We start from the raw sequence: 19468 nt of genomic DNA, 5'->3' as shown, positions 1-19468 counted from the left end.
CATGCAGGGATCAAACTGGCAACTTTGTTGTTGAGAAGCTGAGCTTTCCAGCTGCCCCAGGGCGGGAACAGTTTTGATACTTCTCTCTCCATCATCCCAAGAAGTCCATGGCTGCATCTCCCCACAACCCAACCACAGGAAGTTCCCTAGATTCTGGCCAAGACGTGCAAGTTTGTTTGCCGTGTCTTGCAGCACTTCCCCTAGTTCCTGTTAGGGGGCGTTTCAGGGGAGTGGGTGAGGGTAATGTGACAGCTGCCTTTGAGCACAGAAGAGGATCGGCCAGCCTCGTCTCTTCTTCCTGATCCCTCAGCTCCTTCCCTTTCTGCAGTTGGAGTTCTTGTAGCCCTTATCTTGTCTCCCAGGAAACCACTGGTGAAGCTTCACTTTGCCCACCCACACAGCAGTCAAGGCTCAGGCCTGTGCGGCAGGATGGTTGGCTCTTCTGGTCTGCCTACAATGAGCTTATGCTGGATGCTTCCACTCCTGGGCACTGAGAGAGGAAGGCTAAAGCAGCTGCCACGTGCAACCCCTTCAGGTTTATACACCACTGGGTGGAAAATGGCAAGTGGTAAAGATACTCAGACTTGCCCTGGTCTGCCCTAACTAGTCTACATCAGCCTGGTTACTGCCCCAGAATCAGAGGGCATGGAACCATGCCTTAGAGGAGCAGTCTTCAGGGAGCCAGGATGTGAAGCCCTGCGGGGGACTCCTAGGCATCCCACAGCGCTGGAAAGCATACAGTCAAGAGTCAATGACCCCAGTTAGGGGTGTGTGCACGAGCAGGTGTGCAAACACACACTCAGGTTGCAGAGCACTGTAGCGCCAGAGAACTCTGTGCTGCTTCCCCCCACCTCCCACTGCTCCCTCACTGGGCAGAGTTTGCGTTTGTGGGGGTCTAAACAGGAAGGTCTAGCCCAGGCCTGTATCTGTAGACAGCACCATGAGATAACTGGGAATCTGCCTTAGAGAGAGAGAGGTGTGGGGGACCCCTCATGTATACTCAGTGAGACAGAGTTGAATTCTCTGGTACCACAGAATAGCCTGAAGTAGTAGCTACTTAACCTGCTTTTAGCAGAGGTTTTAAAAATCACCTGGGAAATTCTGACAAAAGCAGGTAGATAAAAAAGTGGGGCTCTTATTCGCTGTACAGTAGCCAAGCCTTCTGGGTGGCTGCGTAGGGGGAAGGTTGTCTTGCGGTCATGTGTGTCTGCTTTGAGCTTTGCCTGGTGCTGGCGTCTGCGTCACACCGCCCTCCAGGGCACTCCTCGGGCACTGTCCTGCCCGTCAGCTGTGTCGTCCCTGTGCTTGTACTGCTAAGAATTGCCCACAGTGCCTGATGAGTGTTTCATTCGTGGATCGCAGGGCAGGAAAAATCCCAATTCAGATAAAGAGATGAACACTGCAGCCTCTGAGCTTCTGTTACTCTGCCTCTCTGTCCACTTTAGGCCGAATGCAGGCTGTTCTCAGACAAATGGAATGGAAAGTATCCTTCCTCTAATTTAAAATTTAAACAGAACTGCTTTCATGGTGTGTGCGTGTGTGTATGTGTATAGTTGTATGTTTTAATTCCTTTGAGATGACTGTGACCCTACTCCAAGAATCTGAAACAAGGAAAGAGAAACCAACCTGTGGACAAGCCTGGCCTGAAGGCCTGAGCAGGCGTGGCTCAGGCTGTGGCATGGGGCCCAGGTGGCACTGCTGTGTCCCTTACTGCTGCTCTCCCCTCCCATCCTGTCTTGTCCCTCAGGAGAGATTTGCATGGACTTGTGACCAGCAGCCCCAGACCAACCAGCTCCAAGAACTCCAGGCTGGACCTGGGGGTTAACCGCACTGCCTCCCAGATTTCCCAGGAACCCCATGACTTGAAAACACCAGACAGGCAGTGCCTAGGGCAGGCTGCACTGGTCACAGCCTGGGTGCCATTCCTGGCAGGAGTGGATGAGAGCTGACCTTGCATCTAGGAGGGACTGTGTCTATTCTCTTGTGATGGCAGCAGCAATATAACCCCTCGGAGACACGGGGACCCTAAGCATCATCCATCCGTGTTTACTGCCTCCCTCAGAGAAGCATACAGCCCAGAGCCAGGCGGGGGGTGGGGGGGGGGGAGAGAGAGAGAGAGAGAGAGAGAGAGAGGCAACAACATAGTGATACCACCTGTTTACATGTGTTTAATGCTTTGAACTTTCCAATGCCAGGTCACATGCATTCTGTCATCTCACCCTCACAACAGCCCTGTGAGGTAGGTTGAGCAGTAAATGATTTGCTCATGGCCACACCAGTGTGAGGTGCTGAGTAAGCCCACACTGCACGTTTCCTCATTCCCAGGTCAACACTTTTCACTTCATGACGCACAGGCTCTTTCTGCCCACCAGACACAGGCAGCGGGAGCCCCCCTGCTCCCTAAGCCTGCAGAGGACCACCAAAAAGGCTGAGGTCAGGCGTCAGGACCAGAGGTGTGCCCTGGAGGCCGGGACAGGTAAACAGAAGGGAAGGCAGCAGTACTACTAGAGGGTCAGGTCAACAGTCCCCACCGCTATACGTGTGTCAGCGGGGCACACACTGTGTTCCCTACATCGTGACCTCTGTCAGGTGAAAAGGCCTTATTCGTTTACTCAGAGGCATCTCAGGACCCGCTCCCAGAGGACAGAAGCCTCACGCCACGGCTGGGAGGTGAGACTCCTGACCCCTCCTCCCTGCCACAGCGCTTCCCATCTGTGACACTGCAGCCCAGGAAGAGGGGGAAGGCGAGGGCTGACGACTCAGCCTGCAAGTGCTTAGAGATCTGCAGCTGAAAGGCCTCGCACTGCTCGCCTAATGATTATTATTAACGCTGAACAGGCCTTGGCACCGCAGCCAGCTGGCTCAGGAGGATGCCCAGATCTCCCACAGTGAGGTTTTAAAAACAAGACCCATGGCAGCCATGCACGGGGGTGGGAGGGTGGGGACAATGAGAAAGAAGGGAGAGGCCAGTATCCCAGTGGGGCGGGCCAGTCTGCCCTGTGAGAGGGTGAGGAGAGAGGAGGCACCGGCTGGCAGGACTGACCAGCCTACCTTTGATGCAGCTGAAGAGCCAAGAAGGTGAGGCTGGAAGACTTCCCCAGAGGCAGAGTTCCTGCCATTCGACACCACCGCCAGCTACTGTGGGGCTCAAGAGGGCAGGGGGGTTCCAGGAAAAATGGGGGCCTCTGAACCCAGAATGGTTGTCCTATTACCATCTGGATTTTGATGCAAAAACCTGTCTTTCTAATGTCCTCAAGGTTGAGTCTGAATATAATCATATTTAGAATCAGGACTTAGTGAGCCTGATATGCAAATTTGTGCAAATGACATGCTTTTTTTTTTTTTTTTTTTAATTTGAGCACCCTGCCTTTTTTAAAAAGGCAAAACCGGCTGACTACTAGCAGCTTTCCTTAGTCAGGGGACAAGGACAAAAGGGCAGCCATTGGCTTCTCCCCCGAGGCCTCTGCTTCATCGTTAAGGTGCCCAGCTAATATCCCAGATGGGGAGATAGGAGGAGGTGGGGGGAAGAGAGCGGGTAGGGAGGAGGAAATACACACGCAGGGGGCATATGCAGCCGGCAGCCACCAAGATCCCAGCTGGAGGACGAGTGCCCTGGCACTTAGGTCTAATGGTTGTCCAGCTGCCGCCCCAGGATGTGAGGGCAGGTGGTGATGGAGGGAAAAACACAAAGAGGGGAGGGGAGTCTCCCCAACAATCTGGCCAGCAGGGAAGCAGGGCTCCTCCTGGTGACCTACTCCCTATGCTGCAGTCAGACTGCCTAAACAGGAGACCAACTGTGCCCTCCTCGCTGCCCTGTGCCCCTGCCCTTCAGGTCTACTGGTCAGAGAGGCACAGCTGCAGCCCCTTCCTCCTGCAGAATATAAATGACTTCCCCCTTCCTCCCAGGGCTGGGAATAGACATCAGCTGGCACAGCCCACGCAAACTGCCGGCTGTCAGCCAGCCTGCCCACCCGCCCACAACACCCCACCTCCCACCCCCACGCCCCACACCACCTGGGAGCAGGAAACACCTCAGGCAGGCTTTCTGGCATTGCCTGTTTGGCTCAGAGCAACCTGGTGAACCTTACCCGGCCTCTCCCTGCTGAAGACAGGGTGAGACTCCCAGCACTGGCTGTGACGAGCAAAGAGGAAATGAACTCCCCGGTTAAAGTGACCCCAGGTGAGAATCTGCTCTATGCAGCCTCAGTAACCATCTCTCCCGAGTTCAGACCACCCTGAGTACTTTGAGAGGGGAGAAAGGGCAATAAGACAGGAACAATCACCCTCTGCACAGCAGGGCCCCCTTTAGCTGCTCAGGGCTTAGAGATGCCATCTGACCCAGAAGGAGCCCAGTGAGTCCACTCAGGACGCTTCTGCCCTTGCAGCCCCCATTCCCGTACTGCTGAATCATACCACCCAGACAGGTCTTGCATCTTCGAAAGACCGGGAACATCCAAAACGCTGCCATCTAGTAATGCTTACCTCTGCTCCCAAGACAGGGAGCTCCAGCCCCTACCCCTCAGGCCTCCCAGAGTCCCACTGAGCTGTCTCTCCCGGCCTGGCCATCTTCAGTCCTTGCCATGATCTCTGTAGGTCCCATCTCCCCACCTGAGCCAGATCACAGTTAACTAGCCGGCATCCAGCCCTCATTGCTGAGGGCAGTTTGAGGAACTACTTTCAGTTTGGAACAAAGAGGGGTCTCTGCAGGGAAGAGGGCCCAGGCCTTATTTGCCAACTGGTACCAAACTCAGCCTGCTCCCGGGTCAAAGAGCTGGCAAGAGACGACAAGAGAGGAAAGCTTAGCTGACAAGGTAAGACGAGGGCCCAGGGTGACCCTGTTTTCCCTAGATCAGAAGAGCCCTGCTCCACTTCCTTGGTTCTTATTTTGTTCTAAAAGCTTCGGAATAGCTCCACGAAGCTGTGTGCTAAGGCGAGAACCTGAGCCCCAAGAAGGGTAAACCACGAGATGCGCAGGCCTCCTTTGCCTCTGAGAACGGACGTCAGGGGAAGGAGCGCACCCAGGCCCTGCAGCCTCAAGCCCGGATCCTGACGTGGGCTGAAGGAAGACCAGCGGGACCCAGAAGCCCAGCCAGGAGCCAAGGCTTGGGTAAGCCAAGGCCTTTCTGCTCCTCCCAAAGTTTTAAAGTGACTGTAGTGCCTTTACTGTCTTGGAGTTCAGCAGACCCTCACCTGGGCTCCTGCTCTCCGCAGTGCCTGATCCCGTGCCCTGGGCCAGGGGCCAAATCAGCACAGATTCCTGCCGGGCCAGGAGGGCAGACCTGTCCCTCCAGAGGGTTAGGGGATGATGAATGTAAGAACTACATCCTGAATCTGCTGAGTGGTCCAGCCCATGGTCCAGAGCTGGGCAGGTGTTCTGTGACACCTACCTGACAGACACTGAATCTGAGAGATCATTTAGAAATACTCATTCATTACACAGATGAAGAAACTGAGGTCCTGAGACACGTGACTTGCCTAAAGTCACATGATAGAGCCTAGGAGGACCATGACACCTAAACAAGACCCATGGGCTCTGTCCACTACAACACACGGCTTTCTCAAAAGTGACCCAGGGAGCCACAGGTGCTATTCCTAAGTTACAGGACCCCAACTCTTCATCAGGCATGTAAGAAATGACCACACCACCACCCCCACCACCACCACACACCCCTTCTGTCTTCCATCAAGAGTGGCGGCTTCAGGATCAAGCTCCCCATCACCTTTTACTTGCATCCAGTACATGCCCCCATTTCAGCCCACTGAACCATGTCTACAATCGCTGTGTGGGTTTCTGCAGCCCTTGGCCCAGCTAAGAAGTACAAAAACCCTACCAATTTGGGAGTGGATCCCTTGAAGTTCACCAAGGGAACCACTGACGTCCAGGTCAAGTGTCCCATCTAGATTCAGAGTTTGGAGGCACTCACATTTCCATTTTCTTCCTTGGCAAGTAGGAGCTGGAGATCTGGTGCATGATGACCAAGGCCGGATAGAGGGGCAATGCCAGGCACAGGTACCAGGCTGCACCTTTGATCTGGGCCTGGAACCACACTGAGTACATGGCCAGGAGCACCGTGACCGTAGCCATCAGGTAGACCACCAGTCCACATGTCAGATGGTAGAGCTTGAGGCGAGCCACCCTTGAGACCCTGGCTGCCCGGGGAAAGAGGAGGCAGAGCCCACACAGTGCTTGGCCGCCAGTGGCCAGCAGTGTTAGCGCCCCTACCCAGCTGTGCCAGGATACCAGGTGGGGCAGCTCACTGCGGGTCCTGCTGGAGACGATGAAGCCCAGGCCCAGGGCTGCACAGAGGATGGCTAGGGTCTGCCCCGCCCAGTGGAGTCCGATCCGGGCCTTTCGGGAACAGAAGAAGAACGGGGAGTGCTCAGGTGAGAAGAGTAGGATGGCCTCAGCCATGCAGAGGCAGAACTGTGAACACAGGAGAGGGCCAGTGAGCCTTAGGCCCAGCTTGGAGGCCTAAGAAAAAGGAAGTGCTCTCATACATCCAAACAAGGAGGACAAAGGGTGGGGGCTAAAGAACTCCTACCAGGACCTCACAGGTCAGCATTGCCAGGCACGAACGCTTGGGTGGAAGTCTAGTCATTCAGGCTGACATCATGCCCCCACCCCCCTCCTCCACAGACAACGACTCCCATTTCTTGGCCAATGGAAACAGCAAATGTTAAGCTTCCCCTTGAATTGTGGGGGAGGAGTGACTAGATATAACTCCTTCCACTTCCTCCTTTCAGGCCCTAGTGGAGAAACACCGTCCATATCCTCCCACCCCCTTCAACCACCTGATACTACCTACAGCCCAGCCCTCCATGTTTCCCAATCTCACAGGTTGCAGGGGAAGATGGGGCCCTGCCTGTTTCTCGCACCTCTCTGAGCCTTAGCAAGGCTGAGCCCTCTGAAGGCTGGATGCGTCCCTAGGGGCATATCCAAACAAATCAGTTGCAGGTAGAAGCCCAAACTCACCGCCAAGGCCATGAATACAGGGTGCCAGGAGAAAAGACCTAAGAATCAAAGAGAACAGACTGACGGCTGGGCACCACTGTTTACGCCCCTGAGGCTGGCTGGAGCCCCGAATCTGGCTAAGGGGAAAAAGTCATTGTACTATCCCCTACTATTCCTAATCAGGAATCATGACCTCAGGGCGAAGTGGAGCAGCCAAGGGGCCTTAGGGTGAGCAACTAAGAGGACAAACATACACCAGTTGGGCCTGGGTTCCCCACTGAGCACCTCGCAGCTGTCAGCCCTGCCTTAGAATAAATCTCGCCTCCCTCCTTTAGTTGTACTCTACGTAAAGGGCTCTGCTTTTGATAATGAGTTTAGTTCAGTCGTCTGCTTCTTCTCCCCAGCACCCAAAGCCCCCTCCTTCCAGGACCCACACCCCCGGGCCCCGCCCCACCACACCCTTACTACCCTCCACAGTCTGTACCGCCCCCACTGCTGGGGTCCCTGCGCAGCGCTCCCAGACGCTGCCCCTCCAGCATCTCGGCTCCGCCCCCTTCCCTAGCCCCGCCCCGCACACTCACTGGTTCCTGGCCGGGACAGCACAGTCAGAAAGATGGTGAAGCCCAAAGCTACCAGATGCGCCAAGATCCCACTGCCTCTCCGCAGCCAGCGAGTCAGTCTCGGCTCCCTCGCTGGAGCTGGAACCAAACCTACCTCCAGAGCCTGCATGGCCGGGCCGGGCCGGCGCACGCTCCCAGCTGCCAGAACGCGTCTTCCGGGTTTGAGAACGCGGAGGCGGCCGCAGCTGCGGTGAGGCTCCTCCCCCCGGACGCCGCCGGCAATGCGGCGGGTTCGCCCACAGCGCCCTCTCGGGGCTGGGGGGAAAGCGCGTCTGCCCCGGAGAGCCCCTAGGGCAAAGGGCACCTGACAGCTCCTGACCCATTGTTTTCTAAGCCAACATCATTGTATCTTTATGTCTACAGGGCTTACGTCTCATGTAGCCTTGGAAATTACATTGATGGCAACTGATTTCACCCAAACCCCAAATCACAAATTTGGTACACTGAAATTTGAGCAGTTTTCCAGAAACACAGGATTTCCCTGGCTGCCCACTATCTCCTACCACCCCTTCTGTCTTGTTAAGGGAATAAGATTCTTCCCTGCCTAAGGGAAGGAAAGGACAAGGCCTGTGCCTAAGTGAATTCAGGTTTGAGGACCAAAGGAGGGAGATGCAATAGTCTGATACTCTTATCTTCACCGTAGTTGTCCCCAATGAGATAAATAGAAGAAGGGCACTCCCAGGCCTTGCCACCTCCACTGTCTGCTCAGCCCTGGGGAGCCAGGCCTCCCACACCAAGGGAAGTTCTGTAAATGATCATACCTTTTCCCTTCCTGCCTCCAAAAACGGTGTGATTCAGCTCAAGGAAGCCTACCTGGGAGAGGCTGTACCCCTTCCTTAAGGGCAAACCCACAGGCCAGGGAGAGAAAAACCAAACAGGCTGCCCCAAAGAAATCACGGACATCTTGAGAGCAGTTACCAACTCAATTCAAGCTCCCCCAGTGGTGGAGAAAATAAGGCGGGAAGGGCAGGAACAGCTAAAGAAACTGAGGCAATTAATTCAGAGATGGGATGGAAGCCCAGGGTTGCTGGAAGACCAGAAAAGGGCCATAGGCTGACTCCTACGTACCCTCAGGGCAAAGATCCAAGAGTAGTGTCAGAGGTGTGGCTTCCCTCCCCGCCATCAAGCTTCCCTTCCCAATGGGACTGAAGTAGTCTCTGGGGTCAAGATTCTGGGGAGCCTTGCTCACTCAGAGCCACAGGCTCCTCATCCTGTCTAGAAAGAAGACTCCCCAGTGATACAAACCCCAGATATTTCCACACTGTTTCAAGGGACAAAAATATATGAGCATGAGACTTTTGTAGGCAAGTGATGGGAGCTGGAGTCTGGCTATCATCTCAGCCTCCTCAGGACAGTAAGGACACTCATTTTGTTACATTTTTTTTCCTTCCTTTTCTATTTCTGTTTTTATATTTTCTTAGCAGCAACAGAACAGGGAGACAGTCTTGAGGTATTTTAAAGAGGTTTTTTTTCTTAAAAAAAATAATATAAAGTTATAAAAAGCGGCAGCAGCCTGGGGCCCGGATCTGGAGGGGAGGAGGTGCTGGCGGCTCCATCACAGTGGGCAGGCACTTTCTCGTTAATGGGCTTTTGACTGTAGGAAGACAAGAGGCAAGAGACAGGGTCAGGCTGGGGGCCTCCCAGTTCTCCTACCCAGTGTGAACCACAAAAGCTAAGGCTTGATTTCCTCCTGCTGGCCTGGTGAATAAAGCTGGGCCAGGGGGAAGATGAATGCCAGCCGAGCAGGGGCAGGGTGGAGAATACCCATGCCCATGTATATACACACATACGCATTCAGGCCCTGGGCAACTGTTAAACTCACTACTCTCATACGCGTGCCCGAGATGTTGGTATGCATCTGGCTGAAACCAGGAGAGCGTTTCTCCTTCCGACCTCCAGCCACGCCCTCCTGGCTGACATCATATGGACAGCTCCTAGCATGCTACTCCAGGGCTCCAGCAGCAGACAAGCAAACAAAACTGAATACTGGCTTGACCAGAAGCCCTGGAGAATTTGCCTGGCACCTGAAAACCCGAAATGGACACATGTGCAAGGTGGGCATTCATGCATATGTGGGCCTTGAGTTATGTCCCCGCCCTTCCATGCCCTGATGCCCAGGGACCAAACCAATGAGCCAGACAGGCCTGCCAGCCCTGCTGCGCAGCATATTAGGCCACAGCTCAAGGACCCAAGCTCAACCTCACCGCCCAAACCTTTCTTATCAGAGCTCATGGAGTCCAACTTCCTTCCCTTCATGGACAGAGGTAGGTAGCTCCAGTTCCCGGAGTGAGGGCCACAGCCAAATCAGAAAGTGGCCCTTTGACTGAAGCAAAAGCAGGGGTTGGTGAGGGTGGGGCAGGAGCAGCATCTCCTTCATCCCAAGGGAGAACGCCCATCAAGCAAAAGGCTGGGATCACCTTACAAGGAGCTGACCCACCTCTCCCTAAAGAAGATGTCCCAAGAACTCTCTCTCTCAGCTTCCTCTTTCTTCCCTTCCTTGTACAAACATATACTCAGCACCTTCTCTGTGTCCGATTCCCACCGTGCACTCCACCCTCTCCCACCTTGACCCTTCCCTGCCCATGCTCTTCCGGGAGCTGGGCTGGTACCTTCAGTGTAGAACACTTCTCCTCAAAGGCCAGGGCCGGACCCGGCTTCTTGCGGCGCACAGAGCAGGCCGCATCGGCAGGGGGGGCAGCCTGGCAGTGCTTGGCCTTCACTGGCCGGCAGTAAGTGGCCAGGTTTTTCCGCTTCTTGGCTACCTCCTCCTCAGAGAGGCAGTTGGTCGGCAGGGCCTTGGCTGGGTGTCCAGCCATTCCCCGGTTGTCCAGCTGAGAAGCCTTGACTGGTGTGGGGGGCTGATGAGGGGAACTCCGACAGTCCAGGGGCCCAGCCCGCTTCACTCTTGGCCCCACTGTCCCATTAAGCCCCATGCCCAGGGCTGTTTTAGTCTTGGCCGAGAGGCCCCGGCAGCCAGAGGGTTTGCCTTTTCCAGTGGGTTCCAGGATGCAGGTCCGTTTGAAAGTCGTGGGGCCAGGGGATAACTTTCGCTTTCGAGAAGGGGCCTCCAACTCGGCCCCATCTTTGCCTCTGGATGACTTGCTGGCCTTCGAAGGCGGGAGCTTGCTGAAGGACGGGGATGGCGTGTTGGCAGGCAGTGGTGAGGTGATGGCCTGGCTTCCACCCATGCATTCCGCCTGGCTGCAGGCGGCTGCCACACTGGGGGAGCCTGCAAGGTAGCTAGGGACAAGGCTGTCCTTGGTGGGGGTTGTGGAAGCTGGGCAGGCAGGTCTGGGGGGTGGGCCTGAAAGGCGGGGGCAGCTGCCCGTAGAAGATGGGCTCAGGGGAGCAGACAGAGGGGAGCTGACAAGGTGGGATGGAGGCTCAGCCGCTGGTGGGATCTTCCTGCAGCAAAAAGAGAGCCCCCCTGTCATGCCAAGCAAACAAGAGGGCCTCTCCACCTACATACACCAGTCTCTCTGCCCCACCTAAGTAATGGCCCACAAGCACAAGCCCTGGCAGTGCTGCCACCTGCTGGCAGATGCTGGAACTGCGGATTAGGAAGAAGGCACAGGGATAAGCAGGAATGAACTAGTAGTAGAGACCCATTAACCACCTCATTTTAAAATCTGTTTGGACAGACCCTACTCCCAGTTACCCAAAAGGTACTGGAAGTGATGGATAAGAGTCAAGAGTCACTCACAGACCACCCACCACTCATTCATGCCCTGCCTTAGCCCAGCTCCAGGCGGCCAAGCTTCCCCACCTCCTCTTCCTTCTAGCTAGGGTCTTCCTGGCAAACGGCCAGGCCACATCTATAGGTATGTGTGAAGAACTAGGGTTTCCAAAGCCCACATATGCCTGGGGCCTGGGGAGGGAAGTTCTGAGCCCGAAAGACTCACTTCCACATGTGTGAGCTGAGGTGCCGTTCCAGCATGGAGCTCAGTGCCGAGCAGAAGCGGTCCAGCCGGCGGCTAAACACGTAGCACCCTGGACTCACCAGCCGGCTCCCAAAGGTGCAGAACTGCAGGCAGAAGGAAGGTACATGGTTAGTGGGGCCTGAGATGACAGGGAGGGCACCTGCACACAGCATCTGACCTCCTCCCCACATTGTGGGCCAGGAGAGCTAGGCCACCCCCCACCCCAGGTTCCTTACCGCCTGTGGCCGTGGCGGTCGGGTTGCATAATGGCAGTCAGAGGGGAGGTGGAGGTCGTCAGATGTCCCCTCCTCCTCACTCTCCTCGCTGGAGGCCTGGGCCCCACCCCGGGGTAGGGGGAAGGGGAACAGGCCTGGGTCCCCATCACCACCACAAGGGCCTTCATCATCCAACTCACTCTCAGAGGAGGCCCGGGACCTGGAAGGGCCAAAGGGGATGTGAGGGGGATGTGACAGGAGTGGGTCAGGGAGGGGATGTCCCTGAACCCGCCAAGCTCAAAAAGCCAGGGCCATACACCCTGCTGGGTAATCAGACAAAGAGGAAGGGAGGACAGGAAGGGAGGCAACAACAGAGCTCACAGAGTCAGAGCCAGAAAGATCAGGGGCCACAGCTCCCGAGGGATTCTTTCCCCAACCCCTTCACTTCCCAGGCCCTGCCTCCTCAGAGGGAAAATCTGCTCCAGATTCGCCTCCTCCAGAAAATCTTCTGAGTTTAACTGCACCCAGCTCTGGGCAGCCCAGTCAATTCTCTCAACCCCCTTCTTGCATCACATATTCCTGTGAGCCTGTCTGTGAGCTGAGCCTGCGTCTTGTGTCTGCCCCTCGTGTTACAGGCAGAGATGCGTGTGTGTCTCCTTCGGCAAGGCAGGCTCTCCCCGGGGTCCAGCGCAGCCTCTGCACACGAAGGGGCCAGCGAATGAATACACAGTAGGACTGCCTTACCCAGGACCCTGACCCTTTCAGCTCCCCAGTTACGAGTTTTGGCCTGTCGGAAGCAACTGGGAAAACGTTTTCTTCCTGGGTGTTGGAACTGGCACACTACAGAGGCTAGGGTACTGTGGCATGCTTGGTTAGAAACAGGGAGTCACCTATTTCCACCCCCGCCAGGGGCCCCAGGTCTCCCCACACACTGGGGGCGGAGTGAGCAGCATCTTCTAGGAGACTCCCTGGGCCTGTCTCCAGGGGTCCCTGATGGCTTGCAGCCAAGTGTCCCCAGGTGAGGATGGGGGCTAGATCCTGGACCGTACCTGGGCAGTGCACAGTATGAGTAGGTCTGCTTGGCACGAGCAGAGAAGGTGCTGCTGGGAGCGGCCGCCGCTGCTACGACCTGGCCTGAGGGGGGTTCCTGGGAGGGGCGCTCAAGAGCTGGCTCCTTGCGCCCTGGGCTCTTCTCCTTGGGAGACTCCCCTTTGCGGGAGTTGGCCTTCAGCTCTGCCACTAGCACATCAAAGTCCTTAGCCCGGCCCTGGACCTCCCGGCGCTGGTGCACCGAGTGGATCTAGAATACAGCAGGATGGAGGGGTGGGGAGGGGGGTGTGAGCTGAGCAGGGGTGAGGGGCAGCGGTGTGCTCTGGCCTGGGCAAGCGGAGAGAGAGCGGGTGTGAGTGTGATTGTGGGTGTGTCTGTGTGTCTTTGTTTCACTCCCCTATAGGGTAAAACCCTCCTTTGGGACAGGGGATCTGGAAGCCACCCCTGCCTGCTGCCCCCACCCTGGGCCCACTGTAGGCAGCCTCCCCTCCCTTTGCCTGGTGTGGGCTTCACCCCAGCCCCAGCGCTGGGTCTTAGAGAACATCTCAGCTCCTCTCCCTGCCCAGGGCCCGTGTCTGCTCCGTCCTCCCTCGCTGTGTGGTGGGAGGGGGGTTACCTTGCAGGTCAGCAGGCGGGTACAGATCTTCTTGGTCTCAGGATTTATTACCCCACACTGCCTGTTGAGGTCACACTCCTTCCCTGTGGGGAAAGCGGTTCCCATGAGTCCCAAGGCCATTTCCAGTCGGCCCACGGGAGGAGAGCTTGGCCTAAGGCAGAACTCCCAGCCCTCCATGCGGGAAGACTGTAGTCTTCCAAATAAACTCCTGTGGGCACCAGCAGCTCTCTCCTGGGCACAAGAACCATTCCCATGCCCATTACCACCCAGGCACTCCTTTTGGGGACTCTAAGCCCCAAAAAGGGCAACACATATCAAAACACAAAAGCTGTCAGACATCTGGGATGCCAGGGAAAGCAGCTGTGGGAGGTGTATGGTGCCCTGAACCTAGGTGAGAAAAGATAAAGGTCACCAGCCCAAGGTGAGGAAGAATAACTTCGCCACGTTAAGCCTGGATCCCTTAGCCTGAATCAGGAGACCTGGGCTGGAGAGAAGCTTCCCACAGAGCAAGCAGGTCAAATGTGTGTCCACGTCAAGGGGTGACCAGGGGCTCCTGGATGCTGGCAACTTGTGATGGCCAGGTCCATTCCCTCCTGCCCACCTCTGCATCGGGACCAAGGAGAGAGCAGTCCAATGGAGTCCCCACTCTACCTTCCTGACCCGAAGACCACGATTACTCACGAGCCATTTTCCGATGGGTTTTGGGGGGCAGCCTGGCCCCACCAGGCTCCTTTTCAGGAGGGGTGACTTCAGCCCGGTGACTAGGGCCCTCGCTGGGGGTTATCTCGATGCTCTCTCTGCCAGGAGGTTCTTTAGAAGGGGGCACCATGGGGGTTTTTCCAGGGGAGTCCTTGGTGAGGCTGCCCGGCTGGCTGAGGAAAGCAGAGGGTGGGGCCACCCTGATTCCGTGTCCATCGGGTTTCGGGAGACTGGACATCTTCTCCAGATTCACCACAGGCATGAAAAGGCTACACATGGAGAGAGGATGTGAGCTGGGGGTAGTGAGGCTGGGCCTGGGCCCTGGGCTCTAGTCCAGAGACATCTCCTTCCCAGACCTGGCACTTAGGTGGGCTCTAGGAGGGGTGCAGAACATGGGAAAAGGGGACCCCATATTCCCTGGACCACGTGGAAGGGAGCTGCAGACAGAGCTGGCTCTGAGCAATGCTCCTGGCTCCACAGCGCCCTCTGTTTGTGTCAATCCCTCCCTGGGCTAGGGTCAGGGCCGGTCTTTGGGAGTCTCCAGCCTCTCCTTACCAGAGGTTGTCCTTCTGGGTCTTCTCAGGAGGCTGGTGGCCACGGCTCCGGGACCCCTGGCCCTTCTCCCTGGAGGAGGTTTTGGTGGAACCTGGGGCCCTACAAGCTGGGCCCTGCCCATTCACTACATGGCATTTCTGAGAGCTGGCAGGGGCTGGAGGTGGGGGTGGGGCCCGGGCGTAAAGCTTGCTGAGGGGCCCATGTCTTCTTTCTGTCACCAGGAGGTGGAGAGAGTAATCGAGGTGAGTGGTATCAACTGCCTCCTTCCCCCACCTTCTAACCCTGCTCACAGACTCGCGATAGAGAATCTGGAGTTTCCATAGCTTAGATTTTAAATGTGCCTCCTTCCCTATGAATTTGAGCCTTCAAGACTCAAAACTGTAGGACCCGGCTTCCTGAACCTCTCAGCTCTTCCCTTAACGCTACCAGATCTGCTAGAAGTTTGTCAGACAATAACCCCAGCCTGCCACAATCTTCCACCCCCAGGACCTTCCTTTCCCCAAGGCCTCCCTCCAGTACACACAGGACCTCCCAACTGACCCTGACCTCAGAGTTCCACATTCCACCTTCCCTTGTCCCCTCTAGCTCCTCCCTAGGGCTCCCCTCACCGCAGTGCTTCTGGAAAGCTTGAGGCTTCACCACTTGGCTGCAGTGGTTACACACAACCAAATAGAAGTCGTCATGGGCAGGGCAGTGCCCGAAGATGGACATGTCTGCAATGACAGAAGCCCTTATCACTGGGGCTGGGGACCCCAGGGTTTCCCTGTAAGATCAGTGAGTGCTCCCACCCCATCACTTAGAAGACACTTCCCCTCCCAGCTGACATGACAGGCTTTATGCTCCCAGCCTCCAGAGTTCAATCTAACCAGTCCCTAGGAATGTGGGCTTTCAGGTGATTGGGCACCAACCACCTATGATTAGGATGTCCCACAACAGGTCACGTGAGCCAGGGGAATGGGTGGACTCAGACCTACCAAAGTGAGGCTCCCCAGACCTGCTGCTTTAAGCAACCACGTCCTGGGATGCGGTGGAACAGAGGAAGGTGGTCCTGTCTGCCCTGGGCCCCAGCCCTAATGTGCGTTGATGCCTACCTTCTTTAATGAGGGTCATGGCATCCAGCTTCTTCGGATTTTTGTTACTCTCCTCCAACTCAGCTCCTGGAGGAGAAACACAGCTCAGAAGGACCATCCCCTTCCCAGAAGCCCCATATCCTAGCTGGCCAGGGCCTGCAGTCTGGAGTCTGGCAGTAGGACACTCCCTGACAAGCTCCTGGGGCTCAGGACCACTTGGAGAACCTTTCGGTGGGTCATTCTCCAGTGCCCGTTCTTCCTACATCTGCTACTTCTGAAATGAGCTGGGCCCATTCTTATGGACCCTTTACTCCAAGGTGCAGTTCACGGTTCCACTGCTGACTTTTCTGGCTTGCTTCCCCAGTTAAATGGGAAACGGTCTTTACCATATTTTACTCTAAATCCCCAAGTCCCTTCTTGAGATTTCTCAGATGGGTCCTTTCTGCTACTCTAGCATCCCAAACAGAAACTCCCCCAGGTCCCCATCCCCATGAACTCAATTTCGTTCCACCTGGGTTACCATAGCACCAGCAAAGTCACACCCAGCTTCTCAGGTCCTGCATTGATAGGACAGCCACAGAGCAGAGCAACTGCTGTCTTGGGGCCCTTTGGCATCTTCAAAGGGTTGCCCTTGTACCTCAGTTTCTGGGTGGATGACAAAAACATGTTCGCTGTGCAAAGCAGCTCTTTCCCCATCCCCCTACCTTACTCCTCTCCCCTCCCTCCTCTACGCCCCCTCCCTGTCCCTTGGAAAAAAAAAATCAATTCTGAGTCACCAAACCCGTCTGATTCCATTTCCGGTTCTCAAAGCACCCAGACCCTGACAATGGCCCCATCCTTGCCCACCCGGCATGGGGCAGTCCCTGGGGTGGCCTGGGCTCCCACTTAGATCTGCTTCTGAAGGCTATTAACAGATTTGCCCCTTTCTAGGATGAGAAGATTGTCGACAGTCTTATATAATCTGCAGATATGAGGGGTGGTGGGTTAGGCATGCCAGAGACAAGGGCCAGCTCCCACTCTTAAGTCCGTTAAAATGCAGTGATGGACAGAACTGAGCTGGGAGTCGGAAGTCTCAGAGGAGAACAAGTGTCATCAGAAACCGCATGGAGCGGTCCTCCTCCTCCACCTCTTCTCACTTGCAAACTTCTTCAGGGGCGTGATGCCTGCTGTTACCCCAAAGGCCACGAGGCCAGGTGCCCCCCCCGGGGCCCAGGAGACAAAGATCAGGAGAAGGGCTGTCAGCCCGCTCACCAAAGGCTCTCAGGGGCCTGGAGAAGGTGGGGGTCGGGGAGAGAGCCAGGAGGCAGGGCAAGAGGCCCGGGAAAGGACGGTGGGTTGGAGGCATGGATGGATGGACAGAGGGAGGGAGGATGGATAGATGGATGGACCGACGAACTAACGCGGAGAGGGCGGGGGTCTTGTAGCACGGCAGCCGGCAGGCAAAAGCCGAAAAAGAGCAGGAGGTGTGGGGCAGAAGGCGAAGGAACAAGGGGGGCTGGGAGGGGGGCACAGAAGTGGGGTGCGTGGGAAACACGTGGAGAGGACTACTGCGGATGGGGAAAGCCCGAGGCAGGTGCAGAAGGGGCGGAAGCTGGAGGACAGCAAGCAACGAGAAAGATAAAAGCAAACAGATGTGGAGGCAGGTATTGGGCACCAGCAGAGTCAGAGGTGGGCAGGGTGGGCTGCGGGGCGGTGAGCCGGCGCTAGGACCCGGAGGCGCGAAGGTGGAGGAGCGGGCGGGCACTAGGACCCGGCGGGTCCTTTGTTTGGGGGGCCGGGGAGCCGGACGGCGGCTCCCGTCGGCGGCTCCCCTCTGCTGGCGGGGACCCGGAGTGGGGGAGGGGAGACAGTGATGGGGTCCCCAGACTCTAGGGGAGCTTCACTCACCGTCGGTCGCGGGCAGGTCGGCCCGTTCCACCCACAAGCTCCAGCTCTGTCCCGCGAAGTCATCGAGACTCGGCACCCGCCGCTCCAGAGCGGCCATTGCTGCCGCCGCGCGTTCACGCACCGCCATCACCGCCGCGGACGCGCGCCCGCCCCGGCGCCACCGCCGCGCGGCTCCCACCCCCCCCTCCCCGCCGCGGGCACGCCTCCCCCCCCCTCCCCGCCGCGGGCACGCCTCCCCTCTCCCTCCCACCTTTCCAGCTCACACTTTGCGCAAGCGCAGCATAGGTCGCCTTCCCCTCACCCTCCCTCCCGCATGGCCTTCTGGGAAATGTAGTCGTGAAGGAGGTGCTGAGGCTTACGGATCTTGCAGCGAGAGCCCTTCCGAAATGCACATTTGAGGGGGTAAAAAAGACCAAAGCCCCAAGATCTTCTCTGCTAACCCTTGTACACACATTCCTTCTGCTACCAACCCACCCTCCTAGGCTCACTGCACACACACCCCAGCCCCACACCTCTCTCTGCTCAAGACGCCCCGCTAAGCCATGCCTCCGCCCGCTGGCTGGCGCCCCTTCCCGGGCTGGCGGCCACGAATCGACTCCAGTCCCCTCTAGATGGAATAGGGTAGGTGCAGGGAGGTGGGCGCTGTGAATCAGAAGGGCAAGGGGAGGGAGTCTGTCGGATGTGCTGAAGGACACAGGGGTTGGAGTGGGGGAGGGTCCAAGGCTGCCGTGTTGTGCCTCCTCTGTGGGAACCCCATGCTCCCCTGATGCGGAACAGAGGGTTGGAGTGGCGTTGTCCGGTTTTGGGAGGACCTAGCTGAGCTGACCAAGATCACCTGTCAGGATGACAGAAGGCTATCTCCCAGCCAGAGCCAGCCCCGGAACTGGGTTTGCAGCATCTCTGCTGATCCGTCTCTCTCCTGAGCACTGCGATCGATACCCTGTACCGCCTCTTCCCAAACCCTGGCTGGATCTTGACTCCATCCATCACTTTGGCTTCTTTTTCTAATGAATATTTTCTATGCTGGAAATGCTGCTACCAGACCTCAGCATAGGGAGATTTCTCATCAGATCTGTCATTTTCCTTGCTAAGGCCTGGAAAATACCTTAATCATCCACCTCTTTTTTCTCAGCTGATAACATTTCTTCCCACTCTCACACAATCGGGACAAAAGCCCACCCCTCCCCATCACATCAAAAAAGATACACGAATTATCTTATCCCTCAACCCCTCACACCTCACCCCATATTCATTCCTTCAGCTAAGGGGGAACCGAATTGGAGGCAAATAAATCAAGGTCTGTGACTTCAAGATCTCAGATTTTCTTCTCACCTTCACCCAAGCGAGGTCTAAGTAACTCAAGGATGATCTATGAGGGCAGAGACTCTTAACCTGAGAACCATAGATAATTCCTAGGGGGGTCCAGGAGCCTGGTGAAATCAAATGTAATATTGTGCCCAAGTGTATTTTTCTAGGGAATGTAGGGTATGATTGTCAGAAGGAGAGAGGTGCAAGTTTGTTCAGCAAGTACCTTTATAGTTAAGAGGGCAAAGCATATGGCCCTCAACTCCTGACAGGAAGTTTGTCTGGGTCACAGATGGTAGGAGAACAAATGGAAACAGCATTGTGGAAGCCACTACTTCTCTCGCCTTTTGAGTTTGCTCTCAATTTGCTAATGAGTCTCGGTTACTTTGGACTAACTGATGCCATCAAAAGAGATGTCACCAGACTGGCAGGAACAACTCCTCAGTGTGCAGACTCTATTGCTTGAGGTGCAGATTAGGGAAGAGTGGAATGATATTTTGGTGGAAATGTAAATATTTGTCGAACAACTTAAAGTAGGGGAGGAAGAGAAAAGAAAAATCCCCATAAGGGCTCCAGTCT

At 56.2% G+C, this 19468-nt stretch overlaps 2 protein-coding genes across 5 annotated transcripts; both read right to left on the bottom strand.

Annotated features, from left to right (window-relative positions):
• Positions 1 to 2148: 2148 nt before the first annotated feature.
• Positions 2149 to 8874, bottom strand: CYB561D1 (cytochrome b561 family member D1). Of its 2 annotated transcripts, none has more exons than XM_019730502.3 (3): positions 7667 to 8874; positions 6974 to 7011; positions 2149 to 6424 (listed from the first exon to the last, which is right to left on the bottom strand). In XM_019730502.3, the coding sequence occupies exons 1-3, from the start codon at positions 7893 to 7895 to the stop codon at positions 5921 to 5923; spliced, it is 771 nt and encodes a 256-aa protein (XP_019586061.3). In that variant the 5' UTR covers positions 7896 to 8874; the 3' UTR covers positions 2149 to 5920. The 2 variants fall into 2 exon arrangements, with proteins under 2 accessions (XP_019586061.3, XP_019586062.1); XM_019730503.3 differs by having other exon boundaries at positions 7534 to 7813.
• A 149-nt stretch (positions 8875 to 9023) lies between these two features.
• Positions 9024 to 17754, bottom strand: ATXN7L2 (ataxin 7 like 2). Of its 3 annotated transcripts, none has more exons than XM_074318409.2 (11): positions 17585 to 17754; positions 15719 to 15784; positions 15236 to 15340; positions 14628 to 14838; positions 14055 to 14341; positions 13374 to 13456; positions 12757 to 13007; positions 11729 to 11927; positions 11475 to 11596; positions 10182 to 10977; positions 9024 to 9166 (listed from the first exon to the last, which is right to left on the bottom strand). In XM_074318409.2, the coding sequence occupies exons 1-11, from the start codon at positions 17709 to 17711 to the stop codon at positions 9152 to 9154; spliced, it is 2262 nt and encodes a 753-aa protein (XP_074174510.2). In that variant the 5' UTR covers positions 17712 to 17754; the 3' UTR covers positions 9024 to 9151. The 3 variants fall into 3 exon arrangements, with proteins under 3 accessions (XP_074174510.2, XP_088655604.1, XP_088655605.1); XM_088799478.1 differs by lacking the exon at positions 17585 to 17754 and adding an exon at positions 16949 to 17503; XM_088799479.1 differs by lacking the exon at positions 17585 to 17754 and adding an exon at positions 16209 to 16353.
• Between the last annotated feature and the right edge of the window lie 1714 nt (positions 17755 to 19468).

The sequence above is a fragment of the Rhinolophus sinicus genome, chromosome 7, assembly GCF_057876585.1.
Source record: "Rhinolophus sinicus isolate RSI-liver-muscle chromosome 7, RSI-T2T, whole genome shotgun sequence".
Classification (NCBI taxonomy): Eukaryota; Metazoa; Chordata; class Mammalia; order Chiroptera; family Rhinolophidae; genus Rhinolophus; species Rhinolophus sinicus.
The sequence above is the reverse complement of the archived record's forward strand: the minus strand, read 5'-3'. Positions and strand labels throughout refer to the sequence as shown.